The following is an 18,993-nucleotide window of genomic DNA, read 5'->3' on the forward strand; positions in this document are numbered from 1 at the left end:
TTGCTATAATTATTTTTAATTCAGATTGATCAGATCGGAAATATTTACACCCATTGTTCGATTTTTATCCGTTGTATTCGCTGCAGGAAACAGCGCATGAATTTTACATACGTTGCAACGTGCATCGCTTTTTTCTCCCTATTATTCGTTAATTTATTTATTTTCTTCTAATTCGTTTCGTTTTATTTATAAATATTTCTATACGTAAATTCCGTTAGATGCGGGGAGACGTCGGTATGCATAATTAGCGTAACATTTTAATTGACATCCGGTATGAAATAATTTAATGATCAATCAGAATCATGAACGCGGGGTGCATTGATTCAAGACTGATTTTTTTCGCTCGTTATACCTATATTGAAATGATGTACGTTAATTTGTTGGTTTTTTTTTTTTATTTTTTTGCTCCAGAATTGCAGATAAGCGATGAATATAAATGTGCCGAATAGAAAAAAAACATGTCTACCTACTGTAACTAGATACTTCTCGGACTGTATCCGCATAATGATGCGAATATATCGTAATAAGGTGTAAATTTTTTATTCACACACAACCTAAATTCGCTTCATTTTTTCAACGTGAACTTACGAGCGTTAATTCTAACCCCTTAATCGACGTCGTTCTAATTACAATATAGAGTAGGTGTGTATAAAGAGACGCAGTTTCAAGAGCACCAGCTGCTGGCAGGCGAAAGAAGGACAGATTTTTTTTAACGAGATCGTTAAAACTATACCGGATCATTTACTCCGATCGTTGAGTAATGATTCAAGTGTACTTGTGTTATAAGAAAAAAAAAAAAATAAATAAAATGTGTAAACAAATTATCCAGATACCCGTGTTGCGTGTTCGATGTAAAATTCCGTGTGAGCAACGAGACGAGGAGAATCGCGAATTTTTTCACAATTGAACTTACCGTTTTGGCATCGTATACGAATTTGCGCAATTAGACTGCACAGCAGGAAAAGGAGAGGAAGGAGGAAGAAAAATAAAATAAAGAGAATCGTTCGCGTCCCGTATAAAAGTAAAACGAATTTTGCATAATATATTTATTCGATGAGAGAATCGGGAGAGGCAAAGGGGAGAAAAAAAAGAAAAATTTGTTAGCGTGCTTTCCGCGAGGCTGCACTTGCTAACGCAGCAAGTAGGTATATGTAGATAGGAGCGGCGAGCCTTAATTCATCCCTTACACGCCACTGACGGACTTCCCTATTTGTTTCGTTTGCCGTTCTCCTTTTTTCATTCCGACCCTCGCAGGTTTTATGATTACCTTTTTCTGTCTCCCTCCTCTTCTCCCTCTCTCCCTATCTCCTTCTCTTTCTTTCTCTTTTATTACAACACCCTATGGCAACAGGAAGCGTGCAAAGTGTTTCTTATTGTGCAGGAGTTGCAGTGTGACGTAGCGTTATCGGTAAAAAGCAATTACGGTATGCACCGTACACAAACGTTGTACAACGCCGTGGTAGAGTCCGCGTAATTAGAATTAGGTTAATTAAAATACGTCGAAGAAACCGTGCTTGGAAAATAAAATTGTCGGTCGTTCAACGGTTTTCCATCCGAGGTTTCGGCGATACGCCTTGGAAACACGTGAAATATTTTTCCAAATAAACGCCACACGTTTCGCTCTCGGCAAACTTTGCCTCACCTTTTTTTCACGGTTTGCAAAAAATTTTGCAAAAAATTAACCGCGCGACGACACGAGCTTCTGCTTTGGGGTTCAGCGTCCGGGTGTTCCGCTACTGCACACGTGCATCGGCAAATAACAATCACGGGTTAGATTTGAACGAGAGTCGAGAGAACGGATCCTCCGTCTGTTCTACAACGGCTTCGTACCCCCTCACTTTTCCCCTCCGTCCCACACTTTAATTCTCTCGGTACTCTGCCCACTTCGCGCAACACCGTTCTTTACTTACTTATAAACACGTGTTAGCCCCAACGTACATCCGCATTTTGCGAAATAATTTTACAATAAATTTCGGGACGCGTTGGAAAGATTTCCTGATTTTAGGGTGACGTCATTCTTGTTTCATTTTATCATCGAGAGCGACGACTATATTCTGTTTTTCCTCTCCCGATCATTGTCAGTAAACACGTCAATTGATTATTTTTCGAGTGTGACACCGGATGTTTACGGCCGATAAGCAATTAATTTTAATCGTTATTAATGAGAGCTGGGAGTGAGCGCGTAACGTTCGTTGTTATTATCACTCTGCGATAGACAGTGCGGCCAAAGAGAAAAAAATTCCATCAATTTATTCGTTCAGTTTTTCGTTCGCTGATATTGTTCCAGGAGATATACATATATGCACGTCCGTTTGATTTTTGTCATTTTTTCGGTTTTCAGAGAGGAGTCTGGAGGATCACGAAGACGTGCTCAGTGTTCACAGAGACATGGAATCGTTCGCTCCTCAGTACGAGAGGCGTTTTATATTTCGGAAGGATTTCAGAAAGTACGAATTCTTCCATGATCCACAGGTAGGTCACACTCCGTTTAAATCATCTCATTCGTACCGACTGTATCACTCTCTTCTTTATCAACTGCTTAATTTATCATTGGGAGCTTGCAGTCGGTAATTTGACCGAACTTGCAAATGCAGACTCCGCCTTTACTAGCGAATGTTAAATGTTTTATACCATCGTTGAACGTTGAAGAAACCTGTAATATCGGACAGCCGGTAAAATTCTACCTCTTATCACCGTTCTCCTCGTTATCTCCTTAAGATACGACGAAGATTTATGTACGCGAATAATGTTTGAAGATCGATTTTTTTCGTTCCTAATTTTTAATGAATCTATAAAACCATGTAATTATTTTCATTTTCATCTGCGATTCAAAGTTTGTCAATGAAATCTAATCGCACGGACAATTTCTAATCGGTTAGGTGTACGATTTTATTTTCTTTCACCTTATCAGAGTTTCGTGTTTTACGGTTTCAATAATCGCCGTCTATGTTTAAACGGGGTGATCGAAGTGCAGCAATCGTGCTTTGTGCTTTCCTAACGGCCCGCATCCGTCGCAAACTAATTATCCCCCTTTCAATCCCATTCATCCTCCCCAGCTTTTACCATGACGAACTTTGACGACTCTCCCAAACCTCCCTTTCTCTCCCTCGCTCTCTCTATCCGTCTATCATTCGCCTATATACATCCATTCCGCTCTCTCCGCGTTATGCAGTCTCTTTGGTCTACACCACATCTAGTAATATACACGCTATAATAATCCCCCTTCATCCCCCCCCCCCCCCACCAAAGCTTCATATTACAATGCGACCACCATAGGGTATAGAACGTCGGAGCTGGTGCTGCTAATTCTGCTGCCTGTCATGAACGCCTGCATCTGATATTAATGTCGCGTTGAGTATATTGTGTTATACGTATACCTGTGGCTAGCTATATCTACACACGTATATCTCCACTTACCTATTCCCAGACCGAATGACTGTACCGCTCTGCATTTCATTACAAAAATTATAATTATACTCGTATGGCAGTTATTAGCTATGAATTAATTATTCACCGCGAAGCGTCGGGAAAGTTTATACATTTGAAAAACGAATCGCAGTTTTATAATTAAAATTTTCAATTTCAGACATTCTTGTATCTTTTCAACTGTGAAGGTTGTTTTTTTTTTTTTTATTCATTAAATTCCATTTATTGTATCTTTTTATTGCTCGGAACTTTCATTTTTTCTCAAAGAATTTTGTTTCGGTTGTGTATTGTAATATTAATCACTTTTTCATATTCGTCCCCCTCTTTCTCTTTTTCTTTTCCTTATCATAAGAATAAAGAAAATTTTATTTGGCACGATAAAGTTTCCTTTTCTCTCGTATACGTACACTTGTTCGGATTTCTCATAGTTTTAATCATATTTTAATTGCTTCTTATGCAGAACCGTTGAACAAATTAATGATATTAATTAGAGAGTACGGTATATGTCTCGAAAGTTTGTTCTCAACTGTAATATACATTTCGTATGTACATTTTATTAATACGTATCCATATAGTATACTACTTCGATTATAACATTTACGTTCTGTTGCAGTTGACTTGGTCTCGTTTCGCTTCTGCATTTTTTCTACCCCCTGCCCTCAGGCTAAATTTCGTCCCTCTTCCGAGTCTTTGTTTCACGTTCCCACTCTTTCACCGTTTTTTTCCTTTTTCCTTACAATATTCTCTCTTATAACAACAGCAGAAGCTTTTAATTTAAGTAATTGCGAAGAAATCTCTTCTTTTTTCTTTTTTTTTTTCTTTTCGTATTATTATTTCCTTTTTGTTTCCAATTTTCTCACATTCTTTGGATATTTTTTCTTCTTTCACTTCTCTCGTTCTTTTTGCGTCTGTCTCTCCGTTTTTCATTTTTATTTTATTCCTTTTTTTTTTTTTTTTTTTTTTTACATTTTTTCGCTCCTCGTTGCCGCTGGTTTTTCTGTTGTTCCGAGAGTAGGTAGTCGCTACACCTACCCGCGTATGAGAGGAGAATTCTTTACGCTTCTCTTCCATCAACATATTAGTTCTATTTCTTTTCTATCTTTATCCATTTCACCGTGCTTTCGACGGAATTGTCCGTACACGACAAAATTGCTAGGGGAGAGACAGAAGGAAAAAAACCATTAGGCCATCAGATGAAAAACTCGATGAAAATTTTTCCCTCTCGTTCTTGTTTCAGCAATTCTTTCCCTCGGACATGGTCGATTTTGAAAGCAGCGAATTCGGTGGACCGTTCATGGACACTAATATGGCTCTCCAGGTGAGCTTTGAATCGAAAAAAAAAAAAAAACCACTATCAATCCCTCCCTCGGATATAATTATTCAAAAAATATTTAATTTTATGTTACGCAGAAAATGCTCGCGCAGGGAGGAAAGTGTCCGCCGATATTCAGTTCGGCCTGGATTCGTGACCCGGGAAAAAATGTGTGGGCTAAAATTTACATGGTGCTCAAAGGCAGAAAGCTCTACGTAACGCCTAAGGTAAGAACGATTTAATTATTCAAATTGTTCACCGAGCAAGCCGAGTAAGAACGTTCTGCTACGACGCTGACGAGTATATAGTATATTCTTCTTCGCCCACACGCAACTCACTCATTTTCTTTTTTTTTTTTTTTTTCACTACGCTAATATTTGACGAACAAAGTGTCTACAGATATACCTACAGATACGGGTACGTACGTATATGTATATATGTATATGTATGTGCATATACGTGATGCACGATGTATCCAACCACGTACCTTCTCAGACTCACCTACTGTTTTCATACATATTTTATGCAACCGTGCTTTTGGCCGAGGCTTTTTTTTTTTTTTTTTCTTTTTTTTTTTCTTTCGTTTTAGTAACGTCGATAATTCGAAACTGACCGATGTGAACAGTTTCAAATATCTCGATTAACTCGAAAAATGACAAAATATCATCCGACGAAATTTTCGCTGCCCCTCGCGAAGGCAGAGCTTCGAGGTATTATCGAAATGATGATATTGAAATTTCGTCAACCTGCGTAAACGTCGCGTGGGTTTCGGATTCTGTATTGTCGATGAGGAGATTTTTTTACATCCGTATAATGATAATGCGCGCGCGATACGTAAGACAAGGAGGACGAATAAGAGCGAGACAGGCGAATATATATATAAAGAGAGGGAAATGGAGATCGACGAAGACAAAAAGTGGATCGGAGAGGCTCAACCGGTCGTGGATAAGGTTACGCAATAGGGGCATGTAACGTTGCTAACATTGTCTCATTGTCGGTCGCTCGTCGCGTATATGTAACAAACTATTATATACATATATTGGCGATCGGACAGGTAAAACTTTGACCAGGTATACCGTTTACATGATCTTGTCGGAAGAACGGATAGAGCGCGATAATTGAGACGTGAATAGCCGATGGTTTTGTACCTTATTATTAGTTATTTCTCAGCTGATTTGAAAGCCGGTTATTGTTAGTCAACCGGTTTGGAATGCAATTATAATTATGGTACACCGGTTGTGTCGATAAAAAATACGAAGACTTTTTTTTTTCTCAAGTCACAGAGAAACTATCGAAATTTTCTACTCGGAAGACACGGACGGATATCGATCACTTCGAGTACCAGTATTTTTTTGTCTCCATTAAGATTTATGATTTTTTTAATTTGGCGGTTGAAATGAATTTGTTGTGTATACAGGTACAATTAGTTAGCCGAGTGATGCGACAGTGGAGACATAGATCAGAGTCTGCACAGGGAGGGGTGAGTTCTATTTATACGATCTGCTACATTATCAGCTGACGGTGATTAACAAAAAAGTTTACTTTTCAAAATCCGCCTCATTATTTATCTATTCATTCATCGCCCGATGTAATTTTCATGCCCGTTGATTCGCTCTCCATAACACGCACCGTCGCTATCTGTTCGTTGCATATATCAGGGGAATTTCATAGCTTTTGGGAATTTCACAAAATTCATCACGCAATTTTCATACGCATATAATTTCATAACCGTACAAACGAATGTATAACCTCGTAAACAAATTCAAACAACGATGGATATGTAATGCAATAATACAAATCAGTGGTATAAATCTGTTACCGCCACAAAATTCGAGGGGGTGGGTGACGTATGTACGTACGTAGGGTTTGGAATTCACCGCACATATTTTCGATACGGTTAGACCGTTTTCCCTTTGGACACACATACGAGCGTTAAATTCTACCGCAGGACAAAATCAACCGATCTATATACCTGCGCGTGAATTTTGGGGTAAATTTTTGAAGAAAGAAAAAATCAAAAAAATAGCTATGGAAAGTGGGGGGGGGGGCAAATAAAAATGGAATGTACGACGATGACCGGTGTGTATGTAGAGTATTGTATACAGATAAAGGGAAACTCTAATCGGAGGGTGGTTCTGGCGCGTTGGATGCTGACGTTTTCGTTCAAGTTGACGTTGACGCGTTGACGCGTTGACGTTGACGTTGACATTGACGTTAAAATTCTAGTGAACTGCTCTTCGTTCGAACAATTTAAATTAAACTACCCACTGGCCTCCATTTAGTTCCTATCCATCAGCTGCACCGCGTAGAAAAGCATTGTCTAAAAAATATTATGCAGTTTTCATGAAAATTTAATCCTCGACACCGGGGGGAGGGGGGGATGGCGGGGTGTAGGATATCCTCTTATTTCAACGGATTCGCGGCATCAACGCTCCGGGGGAGCTCCGGGTAATTAATATCGAACTGACACGTCAAAACATCCCATTAACAGCCTCATGCCAAAACATCGTTAGTCTCGGAATGACCCACATTACGTTATTACGCGCTTGGTTCGCCTTATTGTACAGAAGATTCGTTATTCAGCGGTCTATCGACGTCCGTCCGAAGATAGGAAATTATTATTTTCCTTTTTCTACTTTTCGTGAGAAAGAAGGTCTTCCAGATCGGAAAATAGCTAAGAATTTGGGAATCTTGGTTTCCTTTCATTCTTTTTCTCTTCGCGCGAGTTTCAAGGTTGCGTAGACGAATTCATTCATCAATATAGATTTCGTCGGTCATTGGCCGCAATTTATCTGCAGCAGAGGTGAGAATACGTTTAGTATACGTAGGTAAGAAGGTATACCTACCCGTACACGTATTAGCTGCTGGAGATGCCGACGAATGGAGGAGAAAACCGTTCTCGGTAGTTGGCGGTGACTGACAGCTTCGTAGCAAACAACTATGAGTGATGATCCTCGCCATTCCCTTCCTCCCTTTTCATCCTTAATCTCAACTCTTCGACTCGATGGATGTAACAGCGTATACCCATGCTCCGAAGGTATTCGCCGTTCGAGATCCGCCTCCGCAAGCTATATAGGTCTACACTTAGATAAAAGGTTTACACATATTTACTTCGATATATAGGTCGTTGAATGCGAAAAGGAACGGTTGAGGAAGGCCTAGCCCTTTTAGGGTTGGGTAATCGCGCGCAGTCTCCGTTCCTACCTCAACCGATGATTGGCCGAGATTTTGGGGTAATAAAAAAAAAAACAGATCTGACCGAAGAAAAAAATGTGATGGTTTTTATCCTCTCTTCCGCGATTCGAGTAGAGGGAAAACTTTTTTGCGGAAGCGGTCGTACGAAAAGGGGGGGAAAACGAAAAAGTGAAACGACGTTCCAAAAAACGTAGATGGAATAGAAAAAAAAATAACAAAATAATAATGAGAATCCGCGGGCCGGAATCGTGCAAAAATTCAAACATTGACAAATTGTTGGCGAAATTTCGTTGCGTGGAGAAATACAGTGTTGAATAGCGTGAACGGCGATGACAGGCTTCAGACAGCCTTCCGAAGCAGCAGTAGCAGCAGCAGCAGCAGCAGCAAAATGCTCGGGCGCAGTTGGAACTGCAAATTGTGAAATTAGGAAATTGAATTGAATTCTGGCGCTGCAGTGTACCACGGTTATAGTTATGTATATACATATATACATATATATATATAATGTAGTAGAGCACCGATAAACGGTCCGGAGAATTCTCTGTTGTATACTGTAATTAGTTGTGACGTAAGCGTGATCTAGTAGCTCCAATTCCGAGCAGCTAGTAGCTCTCTAGCTCTTAGTCTAATTGTCAGGAATTAGTTGTACCCTGCATACCCCTTTCCTCCGCCTCTTCTCCCGCCTTCCTCGATCTCCCCTACTTTCTGCATACGCCATGATTGTATAACCGAGCGATTCGTTGCTCTCGGCGACTCAAGTATATCAATGCAAACCCGAATCTACTCGCCAAAATTGATGGAACTCTCTGGCCAAAAGCCACGAACTCTGCATACTCGTAAATTGTTCAAAAGTCAACGCGATTTCTCTCTCTTCTTCTTTTTTTGTTTTTTCTTTTATTTTTTTTTCTATTCTCTCTTTTATTTGCATCTTTCCCCGTTTCGTATCGTATACACATACGAAGAATTTTCGACGGATTTTTCAATAGTAAAAAATCGCTCTCTCAATCAGCTTGAATCCGTTCCTTTTTTCCTTCCGATCTTGAGGCACGTTAATAATTTTCTGCACACGGCGCGCGTAATTAGCGGGTGTTTTCTTCTTTTCCGTTGAACTCTTTTTCTTGATTTTTTTTTTTTTTCTTTTGCCCGACACGCGGTTGAAATCCCACGGAGGTAAACTTCGACACGTAGCTCGCAGCTCCGCCCCGGAATTAAGCTCCACCTTCCATTACCTGCACCACCGTCCTTCTTCCTTGTACATATTTTCCGGCCGGAGACTATCGAAATTCGTCTTGTATACGTCACAGAGTTTTCCGATCGCTCGTAGTACCTTCCTGAAATTTTCTGATATTTTTCACTCGCTTCTAATCAATCCGAAAAATTCGTAAATCGAATGAACGTTCTTTCAAAAGTCAGTTTCCTCGCGCTGTAATTTTTGTATTTTGTTTCTATTTTCTAACTATTCTTGCAACTGCGATGTACATGACTTTTAAGTATACGTAATGTACACACGGTTAAGTATCGTGCGTGCTCGAGCTTAGTTTATAACCTCGTCCTTTGCGAGAACTTGTTCGCCTCGGATCCTTTTTCAACCCCTGTATACGGAGTACGTGACTTGACACAGATTTTTCCTCTTCTTTTTACTTCCTTCCTTTCGTTTCGTTTCTTTTTTTTTTTTTTTTCTCTTCTTTCTTTTCTTACCCTCCTAGCTCGGTCACCCCGAGCGCAGATATAGAATCGCGAGAAGTGTAGGCGAACGAGTGCGACTGCGATTCCTTCGCCCTTAAGCGGGATATTTGAATTTCCGGTGTAAGGACCGGATGTCATACCCCCGGTATAAAGTCGGCTCGGCGTAAGGGGAGCGAAAAAATTTGGACGAGGAAAATGAAATGCGGAATGAAAATGAAGAAAAAAAAAAAAAATTTTTCCACATCTCAAATATGCAATATCCGGTTAATATACGTGTAGCCACGCGTCACGCAATGTAACGGTTCATATTGAAAAAAGGGAAGATAAATTTCAATCGCAATATTCTGTCTCAAATTACCTCCGGATCTGCACATATTTTTCCATACTTTGGGACGTACTGGGCTTCGAGGATATCAAGCAAAAATGTATTTATTTTCTTCGGTAAAAAATGAAAAAATGGCGAAGCGGAGCTGAAGCCTTGTTTCTCCTATACCTTTGTACGTACCACGTTCCTCGAATATGTAGGGCTAAAAAGGACGACGAGGAATCCGTGACGCGTTTAGAAATTCCGAAATGTATCCCCGGAGATCGTATCCACTTGATCTTGATAATTTCCCAGAGGTAGATAAGAGACGGGGATAGGAGATGTATAATATTTGACCTCTATAGATTTATTTATTTATACCTCCGTATTCATCGTACAATATATCCCGTATCGTCCTTAGATTCCTGAGAATTTTCTCGAAAATTCCAACGGTGCGCGGATGAGAAAATTTCAGAAAAATTCCCCCCTACGGATTTCAATACTTTCGTACGGACGATCCTCTCCGGGATCGTCCTACGCCCGCAATTTTTGCGGCGTGATTTTTAAAGGTGGTCCTCTAGGTGCACCCCGTGCAGGGTATGTCCCTCGCATACTGTGAGGTATCGAGCAGCTGCTGGTACAGCATTAAATCTTCACAATTGCGATTGTTATTCGGCTCGCACACGCTTCGATCATCAGTGTCGTCTGGCACGTGTCAGCTGGCGATGCGGCTCTGCTTTTTATCCGCCGCCCTCCGAAGGATCAAAGGATTTTTCGAGCCACGTTTTGGATAAGTTCTACCTGAAATATGTATACGTATCGTATATACGTGAACCCGTCCGGGCTTTCCCAGGATCGAGATTTCAGAGGACAATACAGAAAATATCGAAAAGTTTTCGATCAGCGTTACGTTAAATCGCGGCACAATTAATTCTCCGCTTTGATTTCTGGACTGGATTTTCTCGATGCGTTCGACTTTCGGTATCGACTGGATTGAGCTGGCGCGAGCCGTGCCGTTTTAATAAATTGCAGTGTGTATAATAATCACGGAAACTGTTGTAAACGCGCTCGGGTTTCAAACCGAAAAGTTTTTATTGCACGATATAGAAAGGTTGAAAAGTTTTCTATGAAGAAAAAGAAGCTGACGCGGAATATCAACTTACGCTAGCTACCTTAACCACCTCGCGCGTACGTATACGTGTATGGAAATTTCACTCCGAAAAGTTGTTCCAAACTTTTCTCTTCTCACATACGACTGCTGAGTTTGGACGAAAATTTCAATGCATGAAAAATAACACCGACTCGCGTATGTGTACAGGTGCTTACTGCAGTTATTCAATATTTTCGACGAAAATCTTTTGTTTCTTCATCTTCCAATTTTTCTTCCTTTTCCTTTTTCGTAAATCGGACGATAACGCTATGTATATCGGTAAAAAGAAGTCTAATCACTGATTCGAAACTATATCGATCAGGTTTCTCGCACCCAGCTTCTTCTTTCCGTCTTTTTTTTCCCTCCCTTCTCGAGTTGTTTTCGTGGTTTGGGGAAAAACACTTCTTCCCCAGTTTCGCTCTTCGATCTTCTTTTTTATTCCTCTCCGTCACGCGGGTGCCCTCTGTGGATTTCTGCACTTTTTTCATCAGCTGAAAGAGAAGAAAAAGCTGCGAACTTTTTTCTCAATGAGAAAAATTATCGAATTTTAAAACTGCGCGGCGAATCAATTTTGATTTTTTTTTTTTCCCACATTTTCCAGATAATATTTGTACGTAGTTTCTTAATTTTTGTTGTTGTTGTATGTGTGTGTGTATGTTTTTTTTTGTTTTTTTTTATCTACTGCACAATTTGCGCTCACTGCAAATTGTCCATTGTGTTATAACTCCTCTCCCCCTTAGCCTCTCGTCATTCCTTCTATAGGTGAACTTTTGACAATGGGACACGTACCAACTACGTGCGCACGTATGATGTAACTGCATTCATATACCTAAATACATATATATGTATACCTATATACCTACCTGTATACAATTACTAACACACAATGGTTGCGTACGTACAATAAACGATATATTGCAAATGCAATTGTGCCGCAGCGGGGTGAATGGTATACGTATTTTTATAGACATATATATATTCGCTACCCTAACCCCCGTGGCGTCCGCCACAGTCCACAGATGTCTAATAAAAGGGTTGTGTTGCTGCAGTTGCAGCAACACCAGAACCAGAAGTAGAAGCTGCTGTAGAAATCCATGCGAATACTTTGAAAACATTCGCATCGGTTGCCCTTCTTGTATAATGCGCAATATACCCACTGCACGTTTTAACCCCTAGATATGCAAATATGCAAAATAACGCGATTCTCTGCACGGGAATGTACAACGATATTTTAGAAAAAGAAACTCTAATCACTTATTATGCAAATTTTCACTAACAATGATCGATTTCTTTTTTCCTTTCACTTTCTTTTTCTGTCAATGCAGCGTAAACGTTGAAATTATACGCATACCTGCGCGTACGGTCTACGTAGACATCCGAGCATAGTCCATCTTTATGAAATACCCGTGATGATTATTTCCTTTTTTTTTTTTTTTCTCCTCACTCACACCGCAGTCACTCGAGGGAAAACGCGGAAATGAATTCGCTGGAAAGTTGAAAAATATGAGAGAGAGAAAAAAAAAAATAAAAAAACATACCTATTCGTGCGAGATATCAAATTTATTCGCTCGGAATGTTTGCAATTTTTATCTTTTTCTCCCTTTTTCGTTTATTTTCCTTCTTTTTTATCTTGCGGTCCGACCACCCCTCTGGATTGATCAGAGATGAAAATCAAACCGCATTTAACCCCCGGGGATTTTTCTTACTTTTTTCCTCATTTTCCTTTTCCTCGATTCTTTTTCTTTTCTCCCGCATTTTTCTTCTTTTGATTTGGGCGTGAAATAAATTCACGGCACGTCCTCCGTCGATACCGAATTTTCCGCGTGACGAAAGCAGAGGTATTCCTTTCTTTTTTTCCGCCTCTTATTTACCACCTCATTCATTATGCCGTTGTGATCTATAATCTCGGAAATATTTTCATTCCATGTACTGAATATTGAAAAATATGTATACTATATAAACTTATGTGATCTTCACAATTTATTTCGCTGGAATGAAATAATGAAATACATACATATTACTGTGTTTTGTGTTTTTTGAGGTGTTGAAAAATCTGCAAAATTATTATATAAAAATCTATCACCTAAATTTTGAAAAAAAACTAATTATAGGCTTCGCATTTTTTTGGGGGAAAATGTAAAGTGGTTGCAAAACTAATTTTAGGACACTTGTCCTATGTATGTTGCGCGTCGAACACGAATACGTTAATTAAATTGAGCTACGATTTTTTCCCATCGAGATATCCTTGATTTTCCACTTTTTGGATCGATAAATTGGCGATAACTCGTTCAATTTTATAGGTAGATCAATTTTACCTGTGGATTCGGATTCCTGAGATCAAAATACATAAGAATAGCATATAAAACCCGAATAAAAAAAATATCGATTTTTGACCCCAAAATCGAAAAAATTCCAAGGGGTACCCCTTTGGATTTTTTCGATTTTTGGGTCAAAAATGAAGTATTTTTAAAATCGATTGCAGGGCACTTTTCTTACGTATTTTGACCTCAGAAACACGAATCCGTTGAGCAAATTGAGCTACGAATTTTTCCCATCGAGATATCTCAATTTTTCTGTTCTGAAAATCGAAGAATGGGCGATAGCTCGATCAACTTCATAGATAAATTATTCTCACTTGGGGATTCGGATCCCTGAGATCAAAATACGTAAGATTACCATGGAGAACCCCAAAAACCAGTGTCGTTCGACGTGGAATACCTTATACAATAGATATAGCTAATGTGAAATACCTTTGGCTTTCGTTCTTCCCTGCAGATATTAAAAATCCCTCAACACATATGGAATCTCAGATTTTTTTTCAAAGCAAAAAAATGAACTAAGGGGTACGTATCTTCCAGATTCGAATGAGAAAAGCTCTAATCCGATCAATTATTCCTTCCGAAATAATGATCAACTTTATTTCTTTCCTTTCCAACTTCGCTTCTTTTGCCATAGCCCATATACGAATGATAAACCCCACATCGCCGTCTCCGGTATATAATACACGTGAAAACGCCGGAAAAACCCAAAGTGCATTTCTCTCCTCCTCCTCCTCGTTCTCATACTCGTACTTCCCCACCTTTCATATCACGGGTACCAAATTTTTGGGTCAAACTTGTTTTCGTGCACGTGGAAGCAGCTCGCGTTCTCCACCCCCTATACTCCCTCGCCACTACCCGTCGACCCTCGTATTATATCTTATACGTAGCAGGTATATATGTGTATGTATGTATATTATGTACCTTGTACGACGCGCAAAGAAATAAGAAAAAATAACAAGAAAAAGGAGAGAGAAAAAAGATAGCCGCGGTGGATTGTCTGACCCCGTGACCTCTCATGGCGTACTCCCCTACCTCCTCGTCGTCGGAGTTTCACGGCGTTGAACTTCCCTCCACTCGCGCTTCGCTATATTATGTGTCTTCTTGTGATTAGTGCTAAACGCCGAGATACAGAAGCCAGGGCGTGATATCATTTTTTTCACTCCCTTGGCTGGGAGAAACCGGTCGGTTTTTCGTCCGATTCATCGCCGTACGGCAGCGATAATGCGGTGAAAAGCAAATTTTGCGAAGTGAAAATTTAACTCAAATTATAGTCCAGGTATATGTAATACCCGTACGCGCATCTCCTTTAATTTTACACTCTGATCCGTAAAGGATCTCCGGCCGCGGGGTGTACCGTGGCTCACGCTAATTACCCGTACGCAATTAACGCGATCTACTCTCAACCCGTTTTTAGGTACCGGATACCGTTCTTCGGGTTGCCCATTGTCTACGGAATTGTCATTGTTGTACCGAACTTTTATCCGAAAACCACCGACGCCGTTAAAACCTCGATTATTTAGTACCTCGTACACGCACAGGTGTTACATTTACAATTAATTTTGTTCCGCGTTTCTGTTACCCTAGCAGATTCACGCGATGAGATATAAAAAACAGGACCAACAAAAATTTGCCAGCGCTGCGCTCCATAGTAGGTGAACTTTAAATATAGTTTGTAAAATTCACCGTTAACAAATGTTGGATTTGGAGGAAGAGGAAAAAAAGAAACAACTTTCTTTCGATTTAATTTCCCGCGTCTAAAAATACGAACGTTGTCATGATTTTGAAATTATTCGCACGTATGAGTTTTGTACGTGTGTAAAAATTCATGTACCATATTTACCTAGAATATATTTATAGTACGTAAGTATCTTTTGCATGATTTGCATATAAGAGTATTAGATTAATTAATTTATACCCAGTGAACAGCGTCGCGTTATATCTGTAGATATTGTATAAAATGTATGTATGTAGATTACATGGGATGTGTGATATACCTGCAGGGTGAGGACGGTTACATATGTATATATAGGTGCGTCTATTTCTGTATCTTTTTTTTTTTTTTTTTTGTATACCTGTACCTCCATCCGCGACTACACGGTAGTTATGGTACATAATTTTATCTCGCAGCTTATTGGTCATCGTACGTTACTTCATTAGCATATTAAATAATTTGAAATTTTAATCGCGAAATCTCTGGATGTTGCTCTATACATATATGGGAGTCCGTAAAATCGCCACGTGCCTCGATAATCGGTCGACTATCGTATCGCGATTTATAATGTAGATACTTATTAACCATATCGTCTAATCGTATCGTAATTATTACTTTTTCTTCATTTATTTTCACAATTTTTTTTACAATCTGTACATGAGATATTTAATCAGCCACGTTCACATTCGCAGTTAAAATTGAAACATTTCGTTTTTTTTTTTTTTTTTGAACCGATATTTCGTTTGGATTGTTTAAATTTCTTTTTCGCGGCGTGGAGCGCGTGTGCTCGCGGGTATACAGCAGCTTCTATCAATTTCCAGTTTCGGATTGAACGAGGAAGGGTGATGGACGGAAGAAGAAAGCTCTGATATAATATTTCAAACTAGAAATCCCGGCGTAAGCGACTCGTGAACCGGTAAAAACGAAGGGAGGGAGGCCCGCGAAAATAAAAGGAAATACGAATGAATGGAAAAAAAAGATATAGAAAAGAAAAAAAAAATATCGGATAGGGCGAGGAAAACGTAAAAACGTGAAAAAGGGAAATTGCGTGGGCATAGCGTAACGCACTTTGTAAGATAATGTAATTGGAATCTTTCTCGTTTCCCTGGTAATAAAGTGAAAGTCCTTTTATATAGGCTTTGCAGCTACACATACCTATTCGCACGTATACAATAGACACAACATCGTCTGTTACATACGTTTTCACATGAATAATCGAGTTGATAGATATATACACTTTTTTTTCTGCCATATTTCATGATTATTTTTTTTTTTCATTCATCAGATTTCTTAGATACGAGTTGAAAATTTGAGATAATTTATGAAAAAAAGTATTCTACCCTCAACCAATCGTCAACCACTCGGCGCTATCTAAACAAAATAGAAAAAATAACAATTCTATGCCCAAAAAGTTGAAACTCTTTAAAAATTTGCGTTATAGCGTAGAGATGGAATTACCTAATAAAAAAAAATTACATGTAGGTATCTTGGTAGTTCGCTGATGAGACGATGACCGGAGGGGAAGGAAGGGAACGTAACGGTGAAAAAAGTAGAGAAAAAAGAAAAATTAAAATTGAAATGAAAAAGAAACTCGAGCGTGTATAATTTCAACTCGCGAGTAACTTGAAACTGTAGCTGTATAGATCGCGTTGTATTAATATATTTTATTATGTACGACGTGTAAAGTAGGAAAATTAAATGAAGAAAAGAAAAAAAAATACAGATAAGAAGAAGAAAAAGATGAAAAAATTATGGAGCTACGCGAGCGTGAGGACGAGATCGCGCTTGAATTTTTAGTTTTATCATCAAAAAGTCGGGTCGGTTCGGTCGTTCGAAATAAAGAAAATGTGAAAACGAAAGACGGTTTGTTCGAGCATTAAGGGAAAAAGAAACTTTTCAAAGAAAACTTTTACTTTACACCGAAGATTTGAGTCGGGCCAAGTCTGACCAAGTTTAAGTTTCCATTCGCTATACATTTAACTGCTGAATAGTTATATACGGAACAGAGAATTTCTTGCACACTATTTTCACGAGAAACAAAGAGAGCTTATACCTACTCGCATCGTATACACCCTCCATTTTACCCCATTCTTCGTTTTATCTTATTCGTTGATTTATCATTTTGTTTCTCCGTTTTTCTGCTTCTGTTTTTCCTTATAATTCAAATACAAGTAACATAACATCCCTCCGGTACTTCTCCACTCCGTTACATTATCCTAATTCATCGGGGGTAGGGAGTCAGAATTTTGCTGCAGAAAGTTCGTTTGTGAAGATGAAAGAAAATAGCCACGTTTGTACAGGGGGTTTCGCTGCCTCTGTACGTATAGTCGAGAAACGGGAAGTGAATAATTAATGTATTATTTAGATAGAAATCAAACTACCTTTAAAATGCCCCCAGTTAAAATCGACCCATATTGCCTAACTCACCCTACGCCGCTTGGTATTCCCGTGTAACTGGTATATTTATATTTTCTACACACGCCTACCTAGTTAGTCAACCCCCGACTCAATTTTCAACCTCCTGCGTATAATATAATATTCCTGTATAATTATGCGGACCGCCCTTCGCCGCGTTCCCTGATATTTTCAAGTCGGAGTCGGGCAGGAAAAGTGAAAAATTTTCAAAAACTTAATTTGATTTTTCTCTTACTCGGATACTTTTTTTATTCTCCTCTTTTTTTCTCGATCTACATTATCCGCAATTTCAGTTTATTGTTAGAGTTTTAACCCCCGCCATTATAAACGGGGGGATGAAAAGGGAATACCTAACCTGACTCAATCCGGGTTGTACCCCTGTAACGAAGTTATCCCTGGGGAGTCTCCTTGGCGTCGGGAGAGTTTTCCTCTCCTCGTCTCCTCTCTTCTCCTCTTCGCTTCCATTCGCTCGACGTTGCTCAATCACCTTGGTCGACGCTCTTCACACTCCGGGGAATCTGAACGCCTAACGCAATTTCACGCCAAGTTTGCTCCGACTCCATATTCATCATGTGCGTTACCGGTAAAATCTGAAAATTTTTTAACCCCTTCGACGATCCTTGTTAACGGGTATTACGAGCCACCTGAAAATATTCAAATCGATCATCGTAATTACAGAAGTCTATCGCGTTCGCGGTGAATTTCGGTCCTCCCATTCGGCATAACGTCCTTCGAAAAATGACGGAAAAATCCCCAATTTTCTCGGAGCTCGCCATCCCCGGACGCCTGAAAGTTATATCTCATGGTTTTCAGAGTTGCGTCGCTTCTCGTGTTTCATCAATTCTTTACAACGCTAGCTAACAACGATTCTCGAATCGATCGTGATACGGACTCGAGATGAATTACAGCCGAGAGAAAAAAAGAAATGAATGAAAAAAAAGGTGGAGAGAGAAAAAAAAAAAAACGGATTACAATTCGAGAACCGAGGCCGGATCCAGGGACCCACTGGTTACAGCAGAGTCCTGTTGCTAGTCGGGTCGACGCCGACGCCTGTTGCAGGGTCAGAGGTCGTCGCTCTACTAAATCATTAAACCGTGTTTCGTGTACATACAACGTGCGCGCGACTTCGTACACAACGTATTATACGTGCACACACACGCACACACACACACACAGATATATTATACATAGTACAAGTTGGCAACCGCACCTCATCCCACCGCGGATTCTTTATTAGAATTTTTATTTTACGAACATAATAAAATTGTGCGAAAATAAGGCACGGCTGTCCGCGAACGAGGGCGATGTCGCGGTAATTATATATAATACGGGTGAGGCGATTTCGCCAGGACACCGAAAAGCGAAATTGTAAAATAGTTTGAAAAAAAAGTTGAAAAAAAAAAATGTTTTACAGGGTCGCACGCAGGTGCGAATCGATCGCCCCCAGGAACGAAAATAATGAAAAAAACAAAA

General features: G+C 39.5%; 1 protein-coding gene and 1 long non-coding RNA gene across 12 annotated transcripts in view; one reads left to right on the forward strand and one right to left on the reverse strand.

Annotated features, from left to right (window-relative positions):
• LOC105684176 (growth factor receptor-bound protein 14-like) overlaps positions 1-18,993 on the forward strand; it is a 174,866-nt gene that overhangs the window by 35,117 nt on the left and 120,756 nt on the right. For 10 of the 11 annotated variants that reach the window (XR_007276745.1, XM_025746568.2, XM_025746571.2 and 7 more), the window contains 4 exons: positions 2,342-2,472; positions 4,664-4,744; positions 4,837-4,965; positions 6,156-6,218. Coding sequence is in view for 10 of the 11 variants with exons in the window: in XM_025746568.2 (XP_025602353.2) it covers positions 2,342-2,472; positions 4,664-4,744; positions 4,837-4,965; positions 6,156-6,218 (404 nt within the window). In the remaining variant the exon portion in view is untranslated. The remainder of the gene's footprint in view (positions 1-2,341; positions 2,473-4,663; positions 4,745-4,836; positions 4,966-6,155; positions 6,219-18,993) is intronic. The other variant, XM_048649143.1, reaches the window with a different exon arrangement.
• LOC125499763 lies at positions 11,435-18,739 on the reverse strand. Its single transcript, XR_007276746.1, has 2 exons — positions 17,876-18,739; positions 11,435-11,564 (listed from the first exon to the last, which is right to left on the reverse strand). It is a non-coding gene; the product is annotated as an uncharacterized LOC125499763 (long non-coding RNA).

The sequence above is a fragment of the Athalia rosae genome, chromosome 1 (assembly GCF_917208135.1).
Source record: "Athalia rosae chromosome 1, iyAthRosa1.1, whole genome shotgun sequence".
Taxonomy (NCBI): domain Eukaryota; kingdom Metazoa; phylum Arthropoda; class Insecta; order Hymenoptera; family Athaliidae; genus Athalia; species Athalia rosae.